Source organism: Carassius gibelio, chromosome B18, assembly GCF_023724105.1.
Source record: "Carassius gibelio isolate Cgi1373 ecotype wild population from Czech Republic chromosome B18, carGib1.2-hapl.c, whole genome shotgun sequence".
NCBI lineage: Eukaryota > Metazoa > Chordata > Actinopteri > Cypriniformes > Cyprinidae > Carassius > Carassius gibelio.
The window spans coordinates 2,163,688-2,188,115 of record NC_068413.1 but is presented as its reverse complement, the minus strand read 5'-3'; the positions used below and the strand labels follow the sequence as shown (position 1 = coordinate 2,188,115).

At 36.1% G+C, this 24,428-nt stretch overlaps 2 protein-coding genes across 2 annotated transcripts in view; both read left to right on the top strand.

Moving 5' to 3' along the window:
- Window positions 1-7,618, top strand: part of LOC127977322 (rho guanine nucleotide exchange factor 17) — a 73,325-nt gene extending 65,707 nt beyond the window's left edge. Inside the window, exons 16-21 of the mRNA XM_052582174.1 lie at window positions 859-945; window positions 1,018-1,085; window positions 1,170-1,318; window positions 2,466-2,640; window positions 3,708-3,980; window positions 4,946-7,618. Coding sequence (XP_052438134.1) covers window positions 859-945; window positions 1,018-1,085; window positions 1,170-1,318; window positions 2,466-2,640; window positions 3,708-3,980; window positions 4,946-5,157 — 964 coding nt within the window. The 3' untranslated portion in view covers window positions 5,158-7,618. The remainder of the gene's footprint in view (window positions 1-858; window positions 946-1,017; window positions 1,086-1,169; window positions 1,319-2,465; window positions 2,641-3,707; window positions 3,981-4,945) is intronic.
- Window positions 7,619-10,186: 2,568 nt separating this feature from the next.
- The window catches only part of relt (RELT TNF receptor), a 29,693-nt gene continuing 15,451 nt past the window's right edge, over window positions 10,187-24,428 (top strand). Inside the window, exon 1 of the mRNA XM_052581580.1 lies at window positions 10,187-10,352. The gene's annotated coding sequence lies outside the window, so the exon portion shown is untranslated. The remainder of the gene's footprint in view (window positions 10,353-24,428) is intronic.

Genomic DNA, 24,428 nt, shown 5'->3' with positions numbered 1-24,428 from the left:
ACAATGTATATTAGATATTTCATTCAAGAATGAACATTTCCTTTTCATGAAAGTTCTGACTATTTGAATGTTAAATTAATGATCTATTAAATAATGACAAACTGTTCAAATTTTAAGCAGCATTCAAAGACCATGGGCCGTATTAAAAGTCGAACGATAGTAGCACACACAGACGTAATGGCATTTAAACACACAAAACACCCCCCTGCTGTTCCTTCTGTCTGGGGTTTAATTCTCACCTCAGGTGACCCTGATCTGACAACAGTACACCCGTTTACTAACCAGTATCTCAAGCTCAGACCTGCCCTTGTCCTCAGTGCATCCTGCCACTCTCCACACAAACATTTGCTTTCTCCTTCTTCCCCCCCCCCTCTCTCTCTCTCTCTCTCTCTATGTCTGTCTCTCCCTCTCTCTCTCTCTCTCTCTCTCCCCCTCTCTCTCTCTCTGTGCGTCACACAAGCAGGTGTGGAGCATTAGTTCTCGCCTCACTGCCAGTTGAAAGTCAAAACAAACAAAAAACCAGTCCTTGTGACTTCGAGAGCATTTGACTTGATCCCTGTATATATAATCTATTTTAATTCCTAATAATATCAGCATATTAGACTGATTTCTGAAGGATCATGTGACTCTGAAGACTGGAGAAATGATGCTGAAAATTCAGCTTTTTGTCCCGGGAATAAAGTTCACAATAGATTACTTTATTTTCAATCAAATGAGTGCATCCTTGGTGAGCATTAGAGATTTTTTATATATTTAAAAGTGACCCCAAAACCTTTCAACATACGTTTATGATTACCAGTAAACACCTAAGGACATAAATGTCATATTTCATAAGTGTAATCATGTGGTTTCTTTCAGTATTCATGTGTACCAGTCGTCAGACAACATCAGAAACAGGAAGAACAGTATGAAGATGCAACACTCTGCTTCTATCCTGTGTATCCTGTAAGCAGCTTCCTCCTCAGTGATCTGACGCAACGTCTGCATGGAGACTGAACACCTTTTTTTATTTCCCAGGTATCTTGACAACAAAGTGTTTGTGTCCCTGGCGAACGGAGAGGTGATTGTTTACCAGAGGGAGGCAGGTGAGCTCAGATGCATCCAGAGTGATTCAGTTATAACTGATAAGAGTGATTTACACCAACGCTCTCTGCTTTTCTACACAACAGGAAGTTTCTGGGATCCTCAGAGCTCTCAAACACTGTGTCTGGGCTCTCCAACTGGACCGGTGACCAAAATGGTTCCTGTGGCGGGAAAACTGTGGTGTGGCTGTCAGAACCGAGTCCTTATCATCAACACCAGCACTTTAGCACAAGAGGTCAGACGCAAACCACAGGCACATACTTTTTTAGTCTTGTGCTGGAAATCCTTCAACTGATGGGGTCAAAAATGAACAGGCCTTGAAAAACTGCTTGTAAATCTTGCATTATGCTATATTATTAACTATTCTCGTATTCAATATTTTTGCCAACTTCTGTTTTTTCAATTAATGCTGGTTCTGTGTTTGTTTTTGGAACAGAATGATCATAGCCCTCATTGATCGGAGCGTTTGCATCACAGTTTTTGAATGCATTAGCATCATTTGTGGATCATTTTTTAATTCACTCATAAACTGAGGTCCATGCGCTCAGCCTCAGATCAGTCAGGTTTATGAACAATCAGTTTCAAAATGAAATACAAAACATGTGCTAATTAAAAGTAAACAAGCTGACAAAAAAAACATGTATCCAGGATTTGGTAATAATATAGCATAAGAGAAATTTACAAATCATTTTGTAAATGAATTTATACTAGAAACACCACAAATGTAACAAGGTGGGAAAAAAAATCACAAAATATATATATATATATAAATGTTTGTTTTTTTGAGGAGGAGGAGGAAGAGGGGGTCATTATATATACCCTGAGAGCAAAGTCAATAAGTTTTTTTTTTTTTTTTCAGAAAAGAGAAAATCCTATCTGGGTCACAAGCATTAGAAGACAATTAATTTTCAGTAATATTATAGATATACCTGCATTGACATCATCAGATGAGAACTGAATATTGACACTAATATTCACATGGCTATTGAAAGGAAGTAAATCAACATTCACACTGAACTGAGCTGAATAATGTCACTGTTGTGTTTTACAGAGCTGCTTTACAGCTGAAATTAAATTTGTTTTATAAATGAATGGCTTTGCAGCATTGACAGTTACTGAACTGAACTGAAGCACAATCGAGCAAAACAATGACACTTGTCTTCTGTAGAGCTGCTTTACATCTCGCATTGAATTACGTTCATAACTGATTCATTTTGCAACATTAAAACTGTTATTGTCCTGATTGTTTCTTTGAAGCTGCTTTGGTAATACATTTGACTTGAGTATCAAAAGTTTCAAGTATGACAACTACAATCGAACGGAATCACGTTTCTGAAGAGCGGTAGACATTGATGCACATTGTGTTTGGATGTGTTGTCCAGCACTCGTTCCAGGTGGCTCAGGACAGCGGGCGCTGTGTCACCAGTATCGTGAGCTGTGGTAAAGGTGTGTGGATCGCTCTGCAGGGCAGCGCTCATGTGCGACTCTATCACGCCTCCACCTACGAGAGCCTGACGGAGGTCGACGTGGCACCAGCCGTGCACAAGATGCTTGCAGGTACTGTTTAGTGTGCATTAATACCAGCATCATCAGATTAGGTCAAATTATGCCTCTTCTGCAAATGCTTTTTATATATATGCATGGCTGAGTAAAAAAAAATCTATTAAAAACGTTTTCATTACATAGTTTTTTTTTCTTTTCACAAAATAAGAATAAAGGTTTTTCAAACTTTATATGTACGTATATCAGTTTTAATATTTATCAAAATGACAAAAGCAGTCAAATATCACATGCTGTGGTTTTCATGACAAAAAAGCATTAAAGAAGTATAATTTTACTTAAAATCAGCAAAGGAATGGGAAGATATGTTCAAATACTCCTTAAATGTCATTAAATGTCAAAGAACTTTAAAAAATAAATCTGTCATTTTCTGTGGCTGTTTGGATGCAGTGAAACACCTCAGATATTGCAGAAAACATTTGGCTCCTGTTTGCATTTTCTTCTGGCTCTGACCATAATTCTGATCTGGAATTGCGTTTAGATTCATTTGTACGTATCAAAACAGGCTGAGCATTAAACTAACCATAATCTGGCTCAGATTCAGACAGGAATCATGTGTTTGTGGTGTTTTTTCTACCAATAAAAGACTTCACTGCACAAATGGTTGTCAAAAACAAAAAAGCTACAAAATTTTTTTTGGAAATTTGATGTGCTTGAGCAAAACAGATGCTGTTTTTGGAATCAAATTATTAAGGAATAAGTATTAAGTAACAAATATGATGCAAAGCGGCATTATGGTTTTTATCTCAGTCAAGCTAAAAAAAACACAAAAACAAATGTGGATTCTTAGAGCTGATTTTATACAGTGTTATAAAAAAAACAAATGAATAAAAAATTTATAAAAAAAATAACACTTTTAGCCGTTAAATATCATTAAATACTGTAATAATACACAAATAATACTAACAATGTGTGTGTGTGTCTTAGCAGGTTACACTGTTCAGTAAAAATGCTTATTTTGGCTATAATAGTATATTACCTATAATAAAATAGCACTGATTTTTGATAAATAATGTTTCCTAATCAAATCAAATCAAATCCCTGTCTCTTTTTTCTTCTTTTAGGCTCTGATGCTATTATCCGGCAGCACAAAGCAGCGTGTTTGCGGATCACGGCTCTTCTGGCGTGTAAGGACCTGCTGTGGATCGGCACCAGTGCAGGGGTGGTCCTGACTCTGGCCATCCCACCCGTGTCCTCCAGCACTGGGCCGGGCTCGCTGCGTGCTCCCCTCCTCCCCATGGGCTCGGCCCACGGACACACGGGACACGTCCGCTTCCTCACCTGCATTGAGCTGCCAGAGGGCTTTGACGTCAACTTCCCACCGCCGGCCGAATCAGGTAAGTCTCTGTTGCAGTGTGGGTAAAATTAACAGAGGATCTGGCAACCAAATTTCTAAGTGCATTATGAGAATACGGAAACCTGCAGACACTGATCTGTTTTATGTGTTTTATCGCTTAAGGTAAAATAAGAGTATTAGGAGTACAGTTGAGACTTAAACTGTTCTTTTCAGTGTCAATAATGTGTAAATTTTATTTGTAATTTGTTCATAGAAATAACAATTTATATGTAGTAGTATATTTTAAAAAATGACCATATTACACTGTATGGTATATGATAATATTTAAAAAAAATAATTCTATAAATGTTATGGGATTTATAAAAAACACAAACACATGGTTAATAATAATAATAATCATAATGTAAATATGTTTTATAAAAACATGTGCTTTTTTGTTTGTGTTTTTAGCTAGTACTTTATTTTCTTTGTTTTTTAAAGTGAGCTGAAATGTACCTTGTTATTTTTCTTTTGTTATTCCACTTGTGTTATGTTTTATAGTAATTGTTTGGCTAGGAAATGCATTTTTGTACAAAAGAAAGATTCATAAATAAAGTCTAGCTAATACACACTTTATTTATTATTAAAAAAATATACTTTGTGTGTTGTGGTATTCAAAATAACACCCAATTATGGCCTTGCAAAATAATATAAAATATTGAATTTAATTTAGCCATCTCAAATAGTCAGTGCCAAGACAAGTGTAAACTGATTCAGAACCGTTTACACAAACCGTTTCTAAAGCTCAGGGACATATGCGATCATTTCATTTGCCGTGTAAACACGAAAGCATCCCAAACAACAGAAAAAACTGTCAATCAACCACTGAGTGTTTTAAAAACAAGAGTTTCAAGGGTCTGATTAATGCTTGTGATTGGATGCTTCCAATAGAGGCTATCAATAAAATATGGCACAGTGACCTTACATAACAAACATATGTGTGTGTGTCCTGAATTTCGATTATAGTGAGCTCCGCACAGAACAGCTCAGAGAGCAGCAGCGGAGGCCTGCAGAGACGAGACTCCTCCCGACGGCGCGCCTCCATCCTCCTGCCCGCCAAATCCAACCTGCTGGTCATCAGCGGCGGCGACGGCTATGAAGACTTCAGACTGACCAATAGCAGCGAGACGGTGGGGCGGGACGACAGCACCAACCACTTACTGCTGTGGCGTGTGTAGCAGAAGCCCCGCCCCCTCGACAGACAAGCCGCTGGACCAACCCACGCACTTCTCCCTGAAGCCCCGCCCCTTCCTGTTCTCTGATGCATTGTGCATGAGCGTGTAAAACGTCAACCAATGGGGTGTTTGTTTTTCGTTAGGTTGTGTAATGTGTCATTTCGTTTCTTTATGTAAAATTTCTCGATCTCGCTTGCCATGTGGTGTTTCCTGTGGCTGCTTTTGAATGTTGTGTTGAAACTTAAAAAAAACTAAAAAGCGGAAGAAATTGTCATTACCTTGAAGAGAAAAAGGAGGAAAAGGAGATGTTTAAATGAAAGGAAGCAAGAATTGTTGGATAGAGGGTGGGCTTGAATGCATCACACGAGGCAGGGAGGATTGTGGGTAATTTGGATGGACGTACAAAGTGGAAAGACAGGTCTTTCATCCTTCACTTCATCAGTCTGCACACTCGGTCCACTACTGGTCTTGACAGACTGTGATTTCATTGGAGAATGAAGAGGTTATTGTTAAAGCGAGATGAGTGTAATGTATCTAATGTAACCAATGTGCAATATAAGGTTGGAGTACCTACAAACCGCTATATGACACACACACTTTACTACTTCAGTAATCAACAAACTCACAGTCAGAGTTATTACACATTATCACTTTATTCTTTTGGTTATCAAATCTTTTTATGTATAAAAAAATGAGACTTCACTATGTTATGTAAAAGAACAGCAATGACATTCCATATATAGGTATTGTGACGACAAACTTTTGTACAGTATTTATGTTTTTTCATTTTTAGTTAAGTCTTTTTTTTTATAGCACTTAATTTATAAATAAAGTAGTCTGGCGTTTTTCTCTACTGAAAGATTTTGATGCTCAACTCAAGTTGGGTCAGTGAGGTTGCATTTGTAAGATTTTAGGAAAATTACTCTCACAAAGAAGCATCCAGGTCATATTTCACCCGAAATTAATAAAGCTTTTTTTTTTCTCATCATGTCATTATTTTCATTGTAATTTCCCTTTAATTTCTTAAAATTGTGATTATTCACATTACTGTAATACAACTTTATTTGAATTTTGATTTAATTGAATCCAGCAAATACTGTGGTGTGGAAACCATTGAATAAAAAAAAAAAAAAAATTCTGAAGAAAAAGAAAAGAAAAGCTGAAGTCCAAATCTGAAGAAAAACAAAAAAACATTCTTCAAATTGAGAGTTTCTCACAATTCTTAAAATGACTTATTAACTTTATAATATAAGTTTATTTCATGCAATTCTGAGAACAAAGTAAGAATTACAAGATGTGAACTCAAGTCAGAATTGTGAAATGAAAAAGTTGCAAATCACTATACTAATACAATGGTTTGTACTTTATTGTACTTATTTTTTTCCCATTACAGTTCTATTTATTTGCATTACGGTAATTGAAATTTGGGGGAAATGTAATTGATTGCCATTAAAATAATGTAAAACAAATTTAAAAAAAATACAAAAAACATCAAATAAAATAAAAATGTAATTTAATGTAAAATTCTTTAAATTTTGGGATGAAATACAGCTAGACATGATTGGTGAGATTCACCGATGAACAGCTGTGTAATTTCAGTGGTTGTTTTCATCAGCATGTTAATTCAGGAAAGGGAATTGTGTTGTTTCTTAAAAACGATGTTGTGTCGATTTGACATACAGAGTTTGCAGTTGAGAGATGAACTCAAAAATGAAGTCAGACGGGTTGCAGCCCTTCGGTTGCTTGTGGCCGCTTAAGACAGACAATTAAACACTAAACCGCTCTGCCTGACTTCCTGTTCAATGAGCAATTTCAGCTGCCTTAGTTTGTCTGGAAAGAACCGCGTCCCACCCAAATTGTCTCTCACCTGAAGAATGTGAAGTCAGACATTTCCCAGAATGCATCATGCATGGATTAATGATGTTTTATCGATTATTTTGTTGAGTAGCTGTGAATGCTAGTGGCAAGAACTCGCAGGTAGAAATGTCAAAGCGTTGCAGAAGATAACTTCTTACTACAAACGGGATCCTCAGAGAATCATATTTTCATATACTGACTCTGCATTTCTTGCTTTTTAATCAAACATCTAAATCAATAAGTGATGATAGTCCTAAGTCGAGTCTTACTGTTGTAAGTGACCCTCTCAGCCCCTTTCTAGTGAAAGACGTCATCAATGTTTTTTGTAAATATTGGTATATATTGCCTGTACATAGTGCTCTCACAGTCCACGATTGTTCATATGAATCTAATGGCATATTTTTATAAGTATTTTTGTCTATTTTTTTTTCCTCATTGGGCATGTGCCGTCTCATTTAAATTAAATCTATTCCAGTATTTTAGAAGAAGAGAAGAGAAGCAGCTCGGCGTCTGTGGATCCTGTAACAGTCGTCATGCTTATTTCACACCGTTGTCCTATTTTGTCACTGTGCGTTTCTTTGTAATTAAACATTCACTGATGCCAGAATCCAGAGGCTCTGTTCATTCATTTACAAACACACTCAAGCACAATCTCTCCAGTCATTGCAGTTTATGAATATTTTGGCCCAAAATAAGACTTCAGATTTTTTTGAAAAGGTAAATTCTTTGGGTGCCAGAGATGTGTCTGAATAGAATAAAAAAATGTGATATTAAATAATAATATAAAAAATGTAGACTCTTACTATTCCTCTTGCAGTAACTTGTAGGTATCACAGTTTTATGAAACTACATTTTTAAAATCAGTTTTAATTGCAGTTTTAATCAGTTTTAATTGCATCAATATTATACTGCACTCTTTTGGCTTCTGTTTTTATGTGCATTGCTGTGAAAATCCATTTGAGATTCATCAACAGCTAGGTGTTGATTTACAGTTAATAGTTTCAATCACTGCTTTTATAATTTCCTCCCGTAAGCAATAAAACAAGATTTAAGTGTGAATCATCACCTAGTTACCGATTAAAATAACTTTCAAAAGCTTTATTCTGTTGTCAGTCTAAAATGTATGATTCGGTCACAACAGGCCCAAATAATTTTAAGGAGGGTAAGGACAATTATGTATTTAAAGGCTGCATTTTTTTAGTCAGTAAAAAATACATTTAGAAATATTATTAAAATGTAAAATAACTATTTTCTATTTCAATATATTTTAAAATTGAATTTATTCCTGGAATCAAAGCTGAAATTTTAAGAATCATAACTCCAGTCTTCAGTTACTTGATGTCTCAGAAATCATTATTATTACTAATATGCTGATTATAATTGTTGAAAACTAACAGTATTTATTTGAAATAGAAATCTTTGTATGATTATGAATCACTATACTGTCACTTGTGATCAGTTAAATTCATCCTTACTGAATAAAAGAGTTTATATAAAAGACAGGGCTTGTGTTGCTGGTGTGTCAGCAGCTCATGGTTCTGAATGACTGTTATCATACAATCGAAATGAAACACACAAGACCAATTCACGTCATCTCACAGCGAACTAGTTGTGTGAGGGCACAAAGAAAGCTTTATAATGTCATGCAATGAATGTTCATCGCCTGACCCTGCAGTTCATGGTTTGTGTGTGAGATCTGGTTTTATTCGGACCCAAAATTGACATAGGGCCTACCCACAGGCCATCCAAGATATAGATGAGACATTTAGCATTACATCTCTTGCTCAGCACTGGATCCCCTGCAGTGAATGGGTGCCGTCAGAACGAGAGTCTAAACAGCTGATTAAAACATCACAATAATCCACACCATTCCAGTCCATCAGTTAATGTATTTTAATCAGCGGATTCACTTCTAATGCTAAATGTCTCTGAATATGTTCTGATGAATAAACAAACTAATCTAGAATTTTAGTTGAACTTTATAAGACACTGGTGTTGATAATAAAAATGACATTCATTTAGCATGATAACCAAGCAAAATAGTCTCTTTCTCTGTGTGGCACGTGAGACAAAGCAAACATCTCACCTTCTATTTCAACTGAATAGTGTTTATGCCTTTAAAATGTGATAGCACAGTTAAATTAACACACACACACACACACACACACACACACACACACACATATATATATATATATATATATATATATATATATATATAGAACAGGCAACAAAATATATTTTGTCACCCATTGCTTTAAGTTTTTAATGTTTTCAGCAGTTTAAAATGAACCGTTATGTTGGGTTATTGAAGCTGAAAAAATGTCAAATATAAAATATATGTTTAATTCACAGCTGTTCAGTTGGTTAAGATGTTTAAACCTAAATGCAATTATAATTGTTGTGTTAATTTAACTGTGCTATCACATTTTAAAGGCAGGTGGGTTTACATGTCATTTATAAACTTATTACAGACATTATAATGTTTAGATATTTATTTTCATGCACATTTCACTGGATGGCTGCTTGTTAGTTTTTTGTCGCATTCAACTATATGGTTTATTCAAATGAATTCAGAGTGAAATCACTAAAGTAACTATCATTTTCAGTGCTGAATTTGCTTGTTTTAGCTGTATAGGGTCCATTGTTGAAGCACACCCATAAACACAAGAAATGAGTGTGAGATTGTGTTAAACTGCCCTGCAGCATGTGTTTATGAGTGCATTCCACACATACGCAATGGAGAAACTGAAACATGAAAAACTGAGTAGAACATGTAAACACTATTTATTTGAAATAGAAGGTGAGATGTTTGCTTTGTCTCACATGCCACACAGAGAAATAGACTATTTTGCTTGGTTATCATGCTAAATGAATGTCATTTATTATCAACACCAGTGTCTTATAAAGTTCAACTAAAATTCTAGATTAGTTTGTTTATTCATCAGATTTTCATTTTAGGGTCTCTTTAAAATAAGTCCTTTAAGTGAATCTTTTTTCAGGATTTTATATATTTTTAAATTAATTTTCCCCTTTTCTTACTGTAGGCTGTAACATTACTTGACACTGTTTTGACAATGCAATGCGCTAAGTTACATCTTCGAAGAAAAGAACAGCGAGACAGAGACAGACAGAGGGCGCGCGAGCGAGGTGAAGGGTGAAGCTCATGCTGCATGCGCGCGCTGTGACGTGTTTCTCTCAGTTCTCAGTGACTCGGTTCAAATGTTGGATCGCTCTGCTCATCTCTGCGGCTCTGTCTCTCTCCTTCTCTTTGTGTAATTATAGACCACACATCCGACATATGATGATTATAGGACACGTATGATTTCACAGTAATACAGGTAAGATCTAATACGAACTTTATTTACGGTGTAAAAGAGTTTATTAACAGATGGCGACAGTTGCAGTGCGGATGCGGCATTTGTGCCGGTATATTTTCAGTTCGCCTACTTGTGAAGTCGGCTGTGTTTAGGCTACTGTAGTGTATACTGAGTACTCAGACGAGTGTGGATATACTGTACTGACCTGAACTTCATTACACTGGTGATTTTAAAGTTTGAGATAAGAGTTTTTCCGATAGTTCTACTGAACGGTTTCACACCGGAGACAATAGAAATGCGTTGAGTTGAGTTCGTCGTTGTTTCGTGATAGTCTCATTCACTGTAAATATTGTCGGTCACTTTTATAAAACACTCTTATATGACTATTATAAGTTAATATAGGTATAAGTTAGGTTCGATGTGCAAATAATGATTATTAAATCGTTACTTATTTTGGTTGTGATTAGAATTCCTTCTTTAAAGACAAATACTATATATTACACTGTATATTGTTTATTACATATGCATATTTAGATGTACAGTGTAATCTTTAAATGAAAAATAACATGCACCACTATCTTTTCTGAGAAAACTCTATCGTTTTTCATTTATTGGTTTCTAAAACAACTTTTTAACCAGCATTGTCACTGGAAAAGAAAGGAACTAAACAATAATAAACGTGCTGAAAGTTGTGAACATTTATTGTACCATTATTTTATTATCCAAAAATGTGTTTATTTAATACAGCAATAACAATAGCTTTGATTACTATAGTACTTAGTGGAAATGGGAATCACTGATCTGTGAAGTATTTGTATATATTTATTAGTGTTACTCGAACATAAGATTATTTTTGCAAAAACTATTGTTTGAAAATCCGTAAATAAGTATATTTTGCTATTGCACCAAAATGACATTGGAAACAGGAATTGTGTTTTACTGTATGTTGTGAACTTACCAACCGGATTTATGGAGGATCTATAAACATCTGGTATCTGCTGCAATTTCCACCGAATCTGATATATGAGAGCAGAATGAGGAACAGGATTTATTGGTTTTATGAAACTAAGTGTAACGCATGAATATATTACCTTCATGACCTCCTCACACGGTGTCATCCACTTCAGCTCTTTAAATCATTCAGGGATCACAAATTGTTCTGCTCTTTCCCAGCGAACTCAGTTCACTAAGGCAGGAGCGGATTTAAATACAGCTCATCATAATGTGGGCAGCTTCACACACACACACACACAGACACAGTTTGGCTCCAGGCTTTGGCACGCACTGCGTCAGCTGCGGTTTATACCAGCTGGAAACACATGTTTGTGTTACATTCATAATTTATGCTCTTCACTATAAACAAAAATGCTGTGTAATAAACATTGTATAACATATATGTGTCAGCTTTTAGGCGCCAGAGCACTAAAAATTCCTGTTTAAAATACTTTTAAGTTACAAGGCACTACCCTTGTCCTTATAGTTAACATCTTTTGTTAACCCGACGTGAATATAATAGTGATACACAGCATTGGCAAAAAGCCTGGACTATAATAAAGCAGGATGCAAATGCCACGTCATTATATTTGGACTTTTTCCGCAGGCATTAACAAAATGCCTAAACGTGTTTTATGCTCACGTTTGAAATAAATAAACTCTACCATTACAGTTGGTTGCTTTAGTAACTTGAAGGCTTATAAAGCAGTGTGATTGAATGCATGACTCTAACACAGGCAATGTTTGTCATGGGACGGGCCAGCAGACTCACTCTAATATATCTGGCACATCTGAGTTTTTAGATTTTTGACTCATCAGCATGAAGTCTGCACCAGTTTATATACTTTATAACTTTTAATCCACCTTTAATTCCGATCCACCCTACTGTACATGGAAAGGCATTAGAGGCAGAATATGTAAAATACTTGGTTTGTCTGCATAAAGCCAGTCAGTCTGTTTAGAATTGATGATTGATGAATTGATGAATTGATGCATTAGGTATTAACCCTCTGAGGTTTGTGCTTTTTTCAGTTGCTTCTAAACATAAACATGGCTAAAGTCAGTATTCAGTACAAACTGGGCTACAATAATATGTGAATATCATGTATGTATGATTTTGTTTTTGAGGATTATGCGTGGTTAGTGTAAAACTAAGTCACTGAAATAAGGTCATAAACATATACAACATTTGTTTACAAGACTGTAAAACCTGGAGCTTGTAGCTTAGAATTTTTGCTTCAAAATGATGTGAAAATCACCTTGTTTACTCAATCACAGAAAATAGTAGATTGATTTAAACAATAGATTGATTTACATTTTCTAAGACACTTTTTGTTTCAAAAGGGCGTATGCAAGTAGGTGTCAACTATCATGAATATTATTGTGATTTACACCTGAGAAGACAAATGCTCGCATAATGAGCTGCATAATGTGCCGTTCAGTCAGCTTTGTGACTGAGAGGAAAGAGTTACAAGGAAGAATGTGAGGACAAAATAAATGTATGGATTTTTTATGTTTGCAGTTTATTTAGAATATATTTAATTATACCACAAAATAATTTGAGATTCACTTTCGAGTGCAGTTAGACAGTTTATTAGGAACAATCAACGCTGAATTTTTAAAATCATTACTCCACTCACACAATCCTTCAGAAAAACTTTTAATATTCTGATTTTCAACTCAAAAAAAAAAAACATTTATTTTTATTATTATTATTAATGTTGAAAAGAGCTAAGAATATTTTTTTTTAGTTTTTTTTTGATAAATTGAAAGAACAGCATTGTTTGTAACATTTATTGTACGAATTGTTTTTAATTATCACCACTTAATAAAATAAACGTTTTAATTTCTATATTTACTGACTCCAAGCTTTTGAATGGTATAGTGTATATTGTTAAACTTCTATATATATATACACGATATATTTCAAACTAAATCGGAGAACGAACTGATATGACGTCATTTAGAACAAAATCAGGCCAAAACGAAGTTCGTTTTCAGTTCGTTTCAGCAGTTCGAAACGACTCACCAAAGCAAACTTTCTGGGGGAGTTCGTTTGGCTCCTAAACACCTTTGAGTTTCAGTGGGTGTTTCTTCTTTTTCTTGGTTCGTTCCTCATTCAGTGTAGGCCATTAAGGAGAGCAACATCTGCTGAATACACTGGAGTGTCGAATAGCTGAGCTGCACAAATATATCCGCACCTGTATGATCGTTCGTGCAAAGTTTTTAAAGATGTAAAGACAGTATTTCATTCCTAGAAAGAAATAGCAATGAAGCTTGGTGTCAAAGACCCGTAGTTATGCAAAAAGCGAAGCAGAGAAACATATGAGACACGTTTTCCGAAGCCATGAAAGGAAAGAGTAAAGATATAAGGTAGCAAGCACCAAATACGTTTCAAATAAATGTTACACCATACTGCTGCTGTTGTACTTTCAATAAGCAAATTTTAAAGGGTGTACAGTAAATGAAATGCCAAACAAATATACAATAAAAACTATTTATCAAGTTTAATAAAATAAAGCAACAAACTAATTACAATATTTTTTTATCCCACATCATGCTAAAGTTTTAAGACTATGAGCCATTCACACTTCCCATAAAGGACTGATTATGGAATGGTTCTTTTGTATTGCAAACATGATACTTGACTCTGAACTGCTGCTAATCATTATTCTTTTGTCTGTAATATTCTGATCATTGGTGCCCGTCTCACACCTATATTGCCTACAATTCTTCATTTCATCACTGTTGTGTTTAGGGGATACAATAGCGCGTTGGCGCGGTTGCTTTAGATATTATGAAAGCAGACATGAAAGACGGGATGGGAGATTGCGTTGTTTTCATATGGATTACTTTATCACAGAATATTTGTTTTTGATAACACTTGTTTAGTTTAAAAGTAGACATGTCAAACTTTCTATAGATATCTCTCATGTCTCTTCGTTGAGTATTCACTGAGTTACAGTTCATTTTAATGACGCGTGTCTAAATGAAGATCAGCGCAGACCAAGGCTGCAGACAGCACACCTTTTTTTCTTTATTTTATAAATGCACAAAGTTTTGTTGTTATTATATGTGGATGCAAATAAAAGTAGACCCTTTCCATATTCAATTGATGTATTGCTCTTATTTGTACGATCAAAACTTAGTAAGTGCAATTTATGCCCAGAAGAACTTAGAACCATTTAGGGGTCTTTACACCGACTGGGTAATGCGGCTAAGAGGTGGAATGAATGCATCTACAAAGTATAGATTGACCGATATGGGTTTTTCTATAGCCGATGTCGATGTTTAGAAGTCAGGGTCAGCCGATGGCTGATATGTGCTGCTGATTTTTAAGGGCCGATATCTTAAAGTTTTCCCCTTCATTTGCATGCTAAAATGTCGCACTAATAATAAGTCGATGCACAACATTTCTAAACTTATCATCATTTATGCAATTGAACCATCTCGCGAATCTTAATTTTGTGCACTGCAGTTAAAATTGCAGTGTACATTCATTTATGCCATTTCTGAGAAACATTGACATTTTGTGTTAAGATACCTAATTGCCCCTCCAGAGGTGCTTCTGTGCCACCTTTACAGTGAAATTGCCATTGTGTTAAGATTGACTTGTGCCGAATTTGCACTACAAAACGGCAAAGAAAAATACTTGTGAAGTAACAATTAAGTATCTTTCCACAGACTGTTTAATGCTGCTCAGAGTTGGCGTGGCATAAATATATTTGCACAGCAATTAGACCTACAGCTGTATGCTTTTATACCATGGGCTGAAGTGGTTCAGAGCAGGCACAATTTAGTCAGCCTTTTTTTTTTTCATTGCATCTTAACAATACATTTTTTGGCTGTGTAAAGACACCTAGTAGTTTATGGAGCTCACAGATTCAAACACATAAATAAGAATTAGATGCTCTAAACTACCATGATTTATAATTAAGAGAATTTGAGTCCCACTGGAGAATTCAGCAGTCTGTTCAGACAAATTAATCTGTGCAAGTGCCAGACTGTGGCAGAATGTTTCCATATGAACGAGACTTATGTTCATGTGTTCGCATAGCTGTCTGTGCATTTTTCACATGCTTGCATAATGTTCATTTGATCATCCTAATTCTGTGTCTCTGCTGTCCAAACAAGAGCCAACTCCGCCGGAAGCTCGAGAGGTCCTGCTAGGTCTATTATCTGTAATTACCCATGCTCTTTGCTTGACCCCTACTGGAGCGCCAATTCAGCACCAATTCAGAGTTTTGAAGTGGGAGTTTGGTTGGCATGAGTCTTAGCGCTCTGACATTGGGCACGCTCAACTGAAATTATGAAATGAACGTCTCGGTAGATTCCAAACCCTCCACGGCTGGATGCAGGAATCAGTGGTTTAATTAAGGATTTATTATTTGTCTTGGTGGGTCGTTTTACCAGAAACAACCAAATCTACTGTATACTTTTCCCTCCCTCCAGCAGGGACTTACTCTGTGAACCTGTGGCTTCTGCTGACTCCACTACTGTTGCTGTTTTGAACCATTAGTTTAGAAATGATTCAGTGATTCTTTTATGAGTGATTCGGTCTGATAAGTAAGCAAAACATTTTTTGGAGCAATGAGTCAGTGGGGTTTTGTTTCAAGAATTGCTCTTAGCCTCTTACCGATTCATTTCAGTTAGTGAACGAATCATTGTTTGTTCAGTGAGTCAGGGTTTTTGATTTTCTTTGCTCTGACCAGTTCAGTCTGATGAGTCAATGGTCGGTGGGTTGTTGATTCGAGAGGGATTCAGTGTGATTTGTGAATAAATTATTTTTGGTTTAAGGACCGATTGGGTCGTTCATTTAAGAACAGCTCTAAACGATTCAGTTTGGTTTGTGAAAGAATCATTCTTGGTTCAGTGAGTCATTGGAATGTTGATTTAAAAAGCTGCTCTGGGTTGCATTTCCCAAAAGCATTGTTAGCCAAGAATGGTCACCATCATAGTTCAACGATTCTGTGTTTCCCGAAACCATAGTTCAAACGAACATTCACAAACAGCGTTGCAAATTTATGTGGTTGGAACTACAGCTCTTGAGCTGTATTAGAAGCATAGTTTCTTGTTAGAAAGGAATATAAAATAAATATGGTCTTATGCAGTACAATCTATATATACCATTCTATCTAAATATAAATGCATTTTAATCTTTGCATTTTTGCGCATCGTCTAAAAACGCAGTTTTTGAAGAGTGTGCATGTACATAAATCCCTAAAGAGAACCCTGGAGTATTACGTAAGAGGTAACCCGCGATGAATCAGTCATCAAATAAAGCAAAATGACAGGGAACAAAGAATAGTAAATTAGTCATCATGTGCTGTGTTCAATATAGCAGCATTTTAGAGATGTCTAATCGGTTAAATAGCAGAAGTTATTCCTCCACCACATGCGTGTGGCTTCAATGGCCCTATTTTGTACCGTGTTCAGGGAACAGTCGTAACTAGTTAGTTCGTTTCAACACCAATGCATCGTACTATGGTGGTTAATCAGCGAGTTACGTCGTTGTACGGTAAACGCACCCCTGAGCGATTCAGTCTTATTTGTGAATGAATCATTCTTGTATAAATAAGTGACTTGTTGATTTGAGAACTACAAACCAATTCAGTCTTATTTGTGAACAAAACATGTTCCATGGGTTGTTGATTGAGAACTACTTTGAGCGATTTGAGAAAGTTTGACAGTTTGGTTTGAGTGTGAATCATTCTTAGTCCAAAGATTCAAGGGAAACTTATTGAAAAACTGCTCTGAGCGAATCAGGCTGATTTATGAACGAGTCAATCTTGGATCAATGTGTCGGTGGGTATTTGATCTGGGTACTGCTTTGAGTGATTTAGTCTGGTTTGTGAACAAATCATTCTTGGTCTAGTGTCTCAGTGGGTTGTTTGTGAACCAGTTCAACCAATTCATCAAAAAGTTTGGACTCAAAAGAACAATTATTTCCTGAATCAAAATCAGAATCACAAGCACATTGAAGTTTTACTATGTGTGTTCACTAGGAACTAAACCCAGGATCTCTAGCACCATGTTGAGCTACAGGAATGTTAGTTTTTACACTAACCGTGACCACAAAGACCAACACAAAGGGAAAAAGTTGCTATTCAGGATGTGATGATACAGCACTTGGTGCTGGGGCCACATTTGGTGCCCATTCAGGGTGTTATTAGAGGGCATAGATGGACATGTGACCGAAAGTTCCCTCTCCAACAGATGCAGGGCCACGTGACACAGGCCTGCACCCTCCGCAAAGGCCGACATCCATTCATTAGCACAGGGCAGCATGGGTAATATGACATTCCTGTAGTGGAGGATAATTAGGGGTTGAGAGAACAAGACACGGCCAGTGGATTTGGGTGACCAATTCATCTGAAAGCAGAGGTTGTAACCTCCCTTATTCTAGACATTCTAGAGAGTTAGCAAATGTGCTGCTTTTGTTAATGAATTTAACATAATTATTATATATTCCATCCAAAGTGCTTCAGACTACTTTTTGATGCTGGCACATGGGTGCGTTAAACATTCCTGCTATTACAGAACTGAAGGTGGAATTCTCCCCTGGGAACTGGGGTTGTTCCACATCAAGAAAGTATTTTCCTGGTATTTAATTTCCAGCCTGTTGAAATGAGCTTGTCTCCCTCCAGGTCTCTTCCTTGTCTTCTAATTTTTCAGGCATTCTTTTGTAAAAAAAAAAAAAAAAAAAAAGTAGGCTAGTTTGAGTGAATAATTGCTTTACTAGCAATTTTGCACTCAAATTTCTAGTAAATTTCGAAAATAATTACAATGATATAAATAAAACATTAAGTTAAACATTTACTTTATTTACTTTAATAAATACTAAAGTAAAAAATACCACAAATTACATTACCGTGAGTCATATTATATTATATTATATTATATTATATTATATTATATTATATTATATTATATTATATTATATTATATTATATTATATTATATTATATTATATTATATTATATTATATTTTATTATATTATATTATATATTTTTTTCATATATATCGAGATTTGAATGCAGTTAAGCTCATTTCTTCTTCACAAGGGTTTGGCTGTTTGCATTTTAAAGTTACACCATTTCTATGTTATTCGCAGATCATGCTGTGAGAATTTCAGATGTTGGCAATGTGGATTCACTTGACATATGGATTTCATTAATTTTAAATTGCCAGAATGATCTCAGCAATGTTATAGGATTGTAACATAGATTCCTGCTTCGCCCAATTGATGTATCTTATGATTTACTTCTTCCTTGTTTCAGTCATTTCATTTCCTTCTGTAAGGAATGATTTCTTTCTCTTTTTCTATTATAGATACATAGTGTTTCCTGAATGCTGTGATAATCTGCAAAGCAAACATTAGCTATGTTTCCATCCAAAGATGCGAATTTAACTTATGCGCAAAACTGGAATATTGCATAAAACTTTTGCGAATATAGCACCATTTCCATCCAATGAGTCAGAGAGAGCAAAATCGTCACTTCCTGATAAACTGGCACTAAATATCTAGAAAACTAGGAGAAGCCACTGAACTTTATAATTTCATATGTAATAAATTACTTGGAGAGCAGATGTAACACAATAAATGCGGTCATTGCTTTTAGAGGTTGTTGGGTACACAGTCATGTTAGACAGTTGGCTAATTCTACAGAAATACTTTAATGACAGATTTCCCCAGGCAATTCAGAACAAACAAAACAACAAATGGATGTTGTGAAAGAGATCGGTCTGCTGGTTAGTCAAGTTATCCCATCTCATAGCACAAAGTCACATGACTTATTTTAATGCACATCTTGGCATTTCCATCCAACGTTTTTTTATGCGATAATCCAAAATGTGCATTAAAATAGGTTGATGGAAACATAGCTATTGAGACTGTTCCCTTACAGTCGGTGATGTCAGTGTGTCAATCAAACAAGTGGAACCCTACACTAGTGGCGTTCTTTCTCACCGTGTCGGTTTACATTCTCAGCACTGACATGGTTACTGCAAGCTTGTGTTTACTACGGTAAAAACACTTAATGGAAGATACAAACAGCAGCAGAAGTAGTACAAGTACTGACACTACTATAATTCCCTGTACTGTATTTTGCATTAATTGCGTTATATTGCCAACACATACTTTTATATGGTTATTCATTTACTATTTAACTTATTTAAACATTACAAATATATTGTCCCCTTAAATTGCTTCAGTGTAATTTGTAAGGCTAGCTTCACTAGTTGAAGTCAACAATCATAATTGTGTCTTGTGTCAGAATAGCTCGGCCAACACTGAGTAAACAACAAACAAACCTAAATATAGACACAGTCTAATACTTATGAGACAATCATGTATTTAATGGGGAAAAGAGCTATCGTTATGCTATCTACAGTGGTTATGAATAGTCAAATCTCTTGTCCATAGGAGTAGATAATAGCCATTTTGTAGGTATTTGTCCAGAATGGTGGTTGGCAACTGTTATTAAGGCATGACATCAAGGGCCTTATTTTGAACAGGCAGATGTTTCATCTCAGAGAATAATTGGTTTTCCTCTGTTTTTCTTTGTAGAAACCACAGTAGAATGATGCACATGGCCCATAATCATGTTTGTGCATTGGTGACCTCGTCTTTTAAAAGCAAATGGTCCAAAACAGGGACATGAGACACATCCAAACAAGCAACAAAACACTTCATTTACCACTGCAGCTTCTTTAACTCTGATTAAAAAGCCATTAGCAAATGCAAAGTCATTCTTATTGGGTTTCAAAAGACAGTTCCACCCAATGATGTTTTCCAAGTTCAAAAAAAATTTTTTTTATATGTCAGCAGGTTGAAATGTTTTTCAGAACCCTTTTCTATCCATCCATCCATCCATATACATACTACTGTGCTACTATTTGCATATTAGATACATATATGCATTGCATATTTTTGCACTGTTGAAGAGCTGAAGAGCTTTTTGAGGCACTAGCATTACCAAATGACAAAAATAATGTTTTCCTAAAGGTTTTTTGTCTGCCATTGATCTGACTAACAGATGGTCCCATCCTAATGTCAATGTTGCTTTTCCCTGCTCAGTACATCATAGCTCGGGATGCTTATTTTGTTCATAAGCAACATAAAATGAAGCCCAATGCAGCTTTATGAGCAGAAACTCCCTTTTCATCCCATTGTCTGCTGAGGTTTGTATTCGGTGTCCCTTGGATGCTGTAATTGTTGCATAACATCCTTCACCCCTGGTGACAGAGGGATTGTGGTGGTCACCGGCCGCAGCACGTGGTTGGCATGGATCTTGAAACATGCAGGACACACTACAAAACATGCTGTTAGCAGCTGAAAACATACGGTGGTCAGTTCATTTGAAGGAAAAGAGACAGAGGGAGTAAAAGTGAGGGGGAAATGGAAAGTGTCTGGCTATTAAAATCCCAGGCTGGTGGGGATTTGAAGAAAGATGGTGTTGTTGAACATTCAGAGCTAGAACAGGAAGTGACACGTGGTCGTATGGCACATGTCAGCGCCAAACATGCCGACAGGAGTTACAAGAGCATCTCACATGGCTTGAGTTCTTTAATAAGGCCTATAAGGTTTTTTTTCATGCTTTATTTTCTCATATTTGTATTTAGCAAGCATGCATTAAATAGTTAAAAAGAATTTAGTGTGACAAATATTTAGTAACAATTAAAAAAATGCTGTTATTTCGAGCTTTCTATTTATCAAATAATTTTAAGAAATTGTATGAAGAATATGAAGCAGCACAACTGTTTTCAACATTGATAATAATCAGAAATGTTACTTGAGCAGCAAATGAAGGATCATGTGACACTAAAGACGATGATGAAGATGATGCTGAAAATTCAGCTTTGATCACAGGAATAACTTACATTTTAACATATATTAAAATAGAAAACATTTATTATAATTCTAAAAATGTTTCATAATTTTGCTGTATAATTCAATTTTTTGAATTAATTATTTAAATATCATGGGAACTTTTCTGTTAAATGGTCTCTGAAAGTAGCAACATCATAAAACATTGGAGGAAGATCTTAAAAAACTTGTGCTAATGTTTTAAGAACATCATCAAAGACCAGATCACTCTGAACAAATGTTACATTAAAGGGGGGGTGAAATGCTCGTTTTCACTCAATCTCCTGTTAATCTTGAGTACCTATAGAGTAGTACTGCATCCTTCATAAATCCAAAAAGTCTTTAGTTTTATTATATTTATAAGAGAAAATCTATGCCATTTTTTTCCGGAAAAACACGAGCCGCTGGAGGCGTGACGTGTGGGCGGAGCTAAAGAATCACGAGCGCGAGTATTCTTTTGCGTTGAGAGCGTTTGGAAGTTGTGACATTACCGTGAGGAAAAAAAAACATCATCCAAAACAAACCATGGCTAACAGTCAGATTCAGTCGTTTATTTATGATCCAGAATCAGATCCCGAGGCTGAAACTGAACGAAAGCAGCAGCAGCAACGACTCGCTCCGAGCGGGGCTCGAACCCACGTCTCTGGCATGGGAGGGGACGCACTAACAAGGAGGGAGAGATATTTGAAGCAGTTTTACTCACCGCCTGCGGTTCCAACACACGATCGTGACCCTTTTTCGTTGGGATTGCATCATCCTTAAGAAAAAAACGATACGCAAATCCGTCATCAAACTGGGCCTTGTTTGTAAAACAAGCATCTTCGAAATGCAGGGAACAAACAAAAACACTTGCACAACTCCGTTGATGCTCTGTAAAAATAAACTCCATCCACTGGTCCCTTAATGCTGTTTTTTTTTTTTTTTTGGTAATATGTGCAGAGTTGTCTTGCCCTCGCAACCAAAAAAACTTAATTTTTAAAACTTTGTCCATGTTTAGCATGGGAATCCAACTTTTTAACAGTGTAAAAAACTCAGTATGCATGAAATGGCATTTCACCCCCCCCCCCCCCCCCCCTTTAAAGTTACTGAATAAATGTTTGTTCATAACTTCGAGAGAACCATGCCAGAATATTACGTTACCACAATTCTGAGAATGTTCCCTGTTTGTGACATAGAAGCAGATATTACCATCAAGTACTACAATCGATTTATTATATACCACCAAGCTCAGCTGAAACAAGTCAAACAAACCTCCCGTTATTGTCTCAAGACCCTCCGTAGTGATTAACCAGCAGCCCCATTACTGATTTGGGTGATCTTAAATGTTGTGGGATTGCTTTTATTAGTCAGCAAACATAATATATTGTGAACTGCATTTGATGCGTCTGTCTGTTTTATTTGGTTGTAGCTAATCAATAAGAATGTATCAGTCTAGCGATGGCTAAACTGTGGTTTCTCGTCTGAAGCTTTGGCTGTAGAACAGAGCTGTATTCTTGGACCGGGACTCTCGCTTTGTCTTGTATTATGGCTTGAATCCGGTCTAGAACTCGAGTGTGGATCCTGGAGCGTCGTGCTGGCAGGACACAAGCTGCAAAACACGGCACTCCCAAAAGTCAGTCCAGGGCAACCCCTTCATCGTTCCCAATCTGTAACATGACAGCTCCTAAAATGGATAATTATAGGTGATTGTTTTATGTTTGTTGTTGTTTTTTTTTACTTTATGCCATGTTTCATGCTCTCCCAAAGCCACCGAAATTGGACCATACCGAGCTAGAGCTGCAAGAACTGTAATTACAGTTTGTTGGGACTTTATTGCTGTTTTTCAACGAAAGAGCTCAATTTAAGCAGGCATGAGACAGCTGATCTTGAAATGTGAAGAATGAGCCGTTTCTGTGTGGTGGTTTGTGGGTGGGCGGCCGGGGCGAAGGAGGAGGAGGTGGGCGTTTGTTCTTTGAACATTTCCCAAAGAAAGCCCTGTCATTTGTCGTGAAAGGCGAAGGGGTGATCGCTGCCAAAATTGTAAACTCATTTGTTTGTTGCTTTTCATATCTCGCATTCTGAAACAACAGTTTAACTGTTCTTGATTTAAGCTGTTCCCCACCGGATATGGGTGAGACTGGTTATATTTAGTAGGAATATTGCAGGTTGTTTTTAAAACCAATTTAACGTGATTCCAGATTCCAAATGACTTTAATATCCATGCATGAAAAAGCTGCTTTGATCTAGCACTGAATCAATATTTTCCAAGTCTTAATTCATGGAAAACAACGGAGGGAATAGGTTTAGAGACTGTATCATGTTATTGTTATCTCTAGAAAATTTTTGTGGGATCGTTTATCATCCGAACAAGCCAAACATACAGTAAAATATTTTGTGGGTGAATTTCACAAAACAAATTTCAGGTAACATGATTTTTTTTATTATTATTATTATTTTGCATATGGAAGAATATGAGTTAAACATATTGAATATAAGAATATATGAATATATGAATATAAGTGAAAGATCAATATATATGAATTAATTAAATTTTGAGCCTATTAAGACCTTGTTTTGCATTAAAAAAATGGATTTAAATGAAAATCAATCATATTTTCTTTACAAGTTTTCCATAAATATTTACCATTACTATTAGTTATTTAATTTTAAATAATTAAAATAAATGTATGATAAATTCATTAAAATAAATAGTCTTATATAATGCAAAAGAAATAGAGGGAATTTATTGGTTGATTTATTTCTCTGTTCCTAAAATCTGATTGGTTGATAGAGATGTCATGCCAGGTCAAACAAGAATGTTCCGGGAACATGTGCTTCTTTGCATAATCACTTTCACCGTTAAGTTAGACATGTGTAGTGTAGGTATTGCATTTTTGCCGTAGTCATGAGCTACAATCAGTGGCAGGACAGACCAGCGTGGGCCAGAATGTCTTGTAGACAGACATGTGCTTTTTTAATCATTCATGTCTTATTTTCTTCACTTGGGTTTAGAAAAATTTACTTGGAATGTAAAAACCTCTTCACCACGATGTGTAAATCCTCAGTGAGCTCATCTGATTGGACGATTGTGGTAAAGGAGGAGGGGCCTGCTGGGTGGTGGGCGGGGCTGTGGTTTTGAGTGGCAGTATAAGGAATGACAGCGTGATGCAGACAGGTACAGTGAGACAGTGAGCAGAGCATCATCATAGTGAGCAGAGCATCAGCTGTTACCAGGGCAACAGAGCACAGCACCACA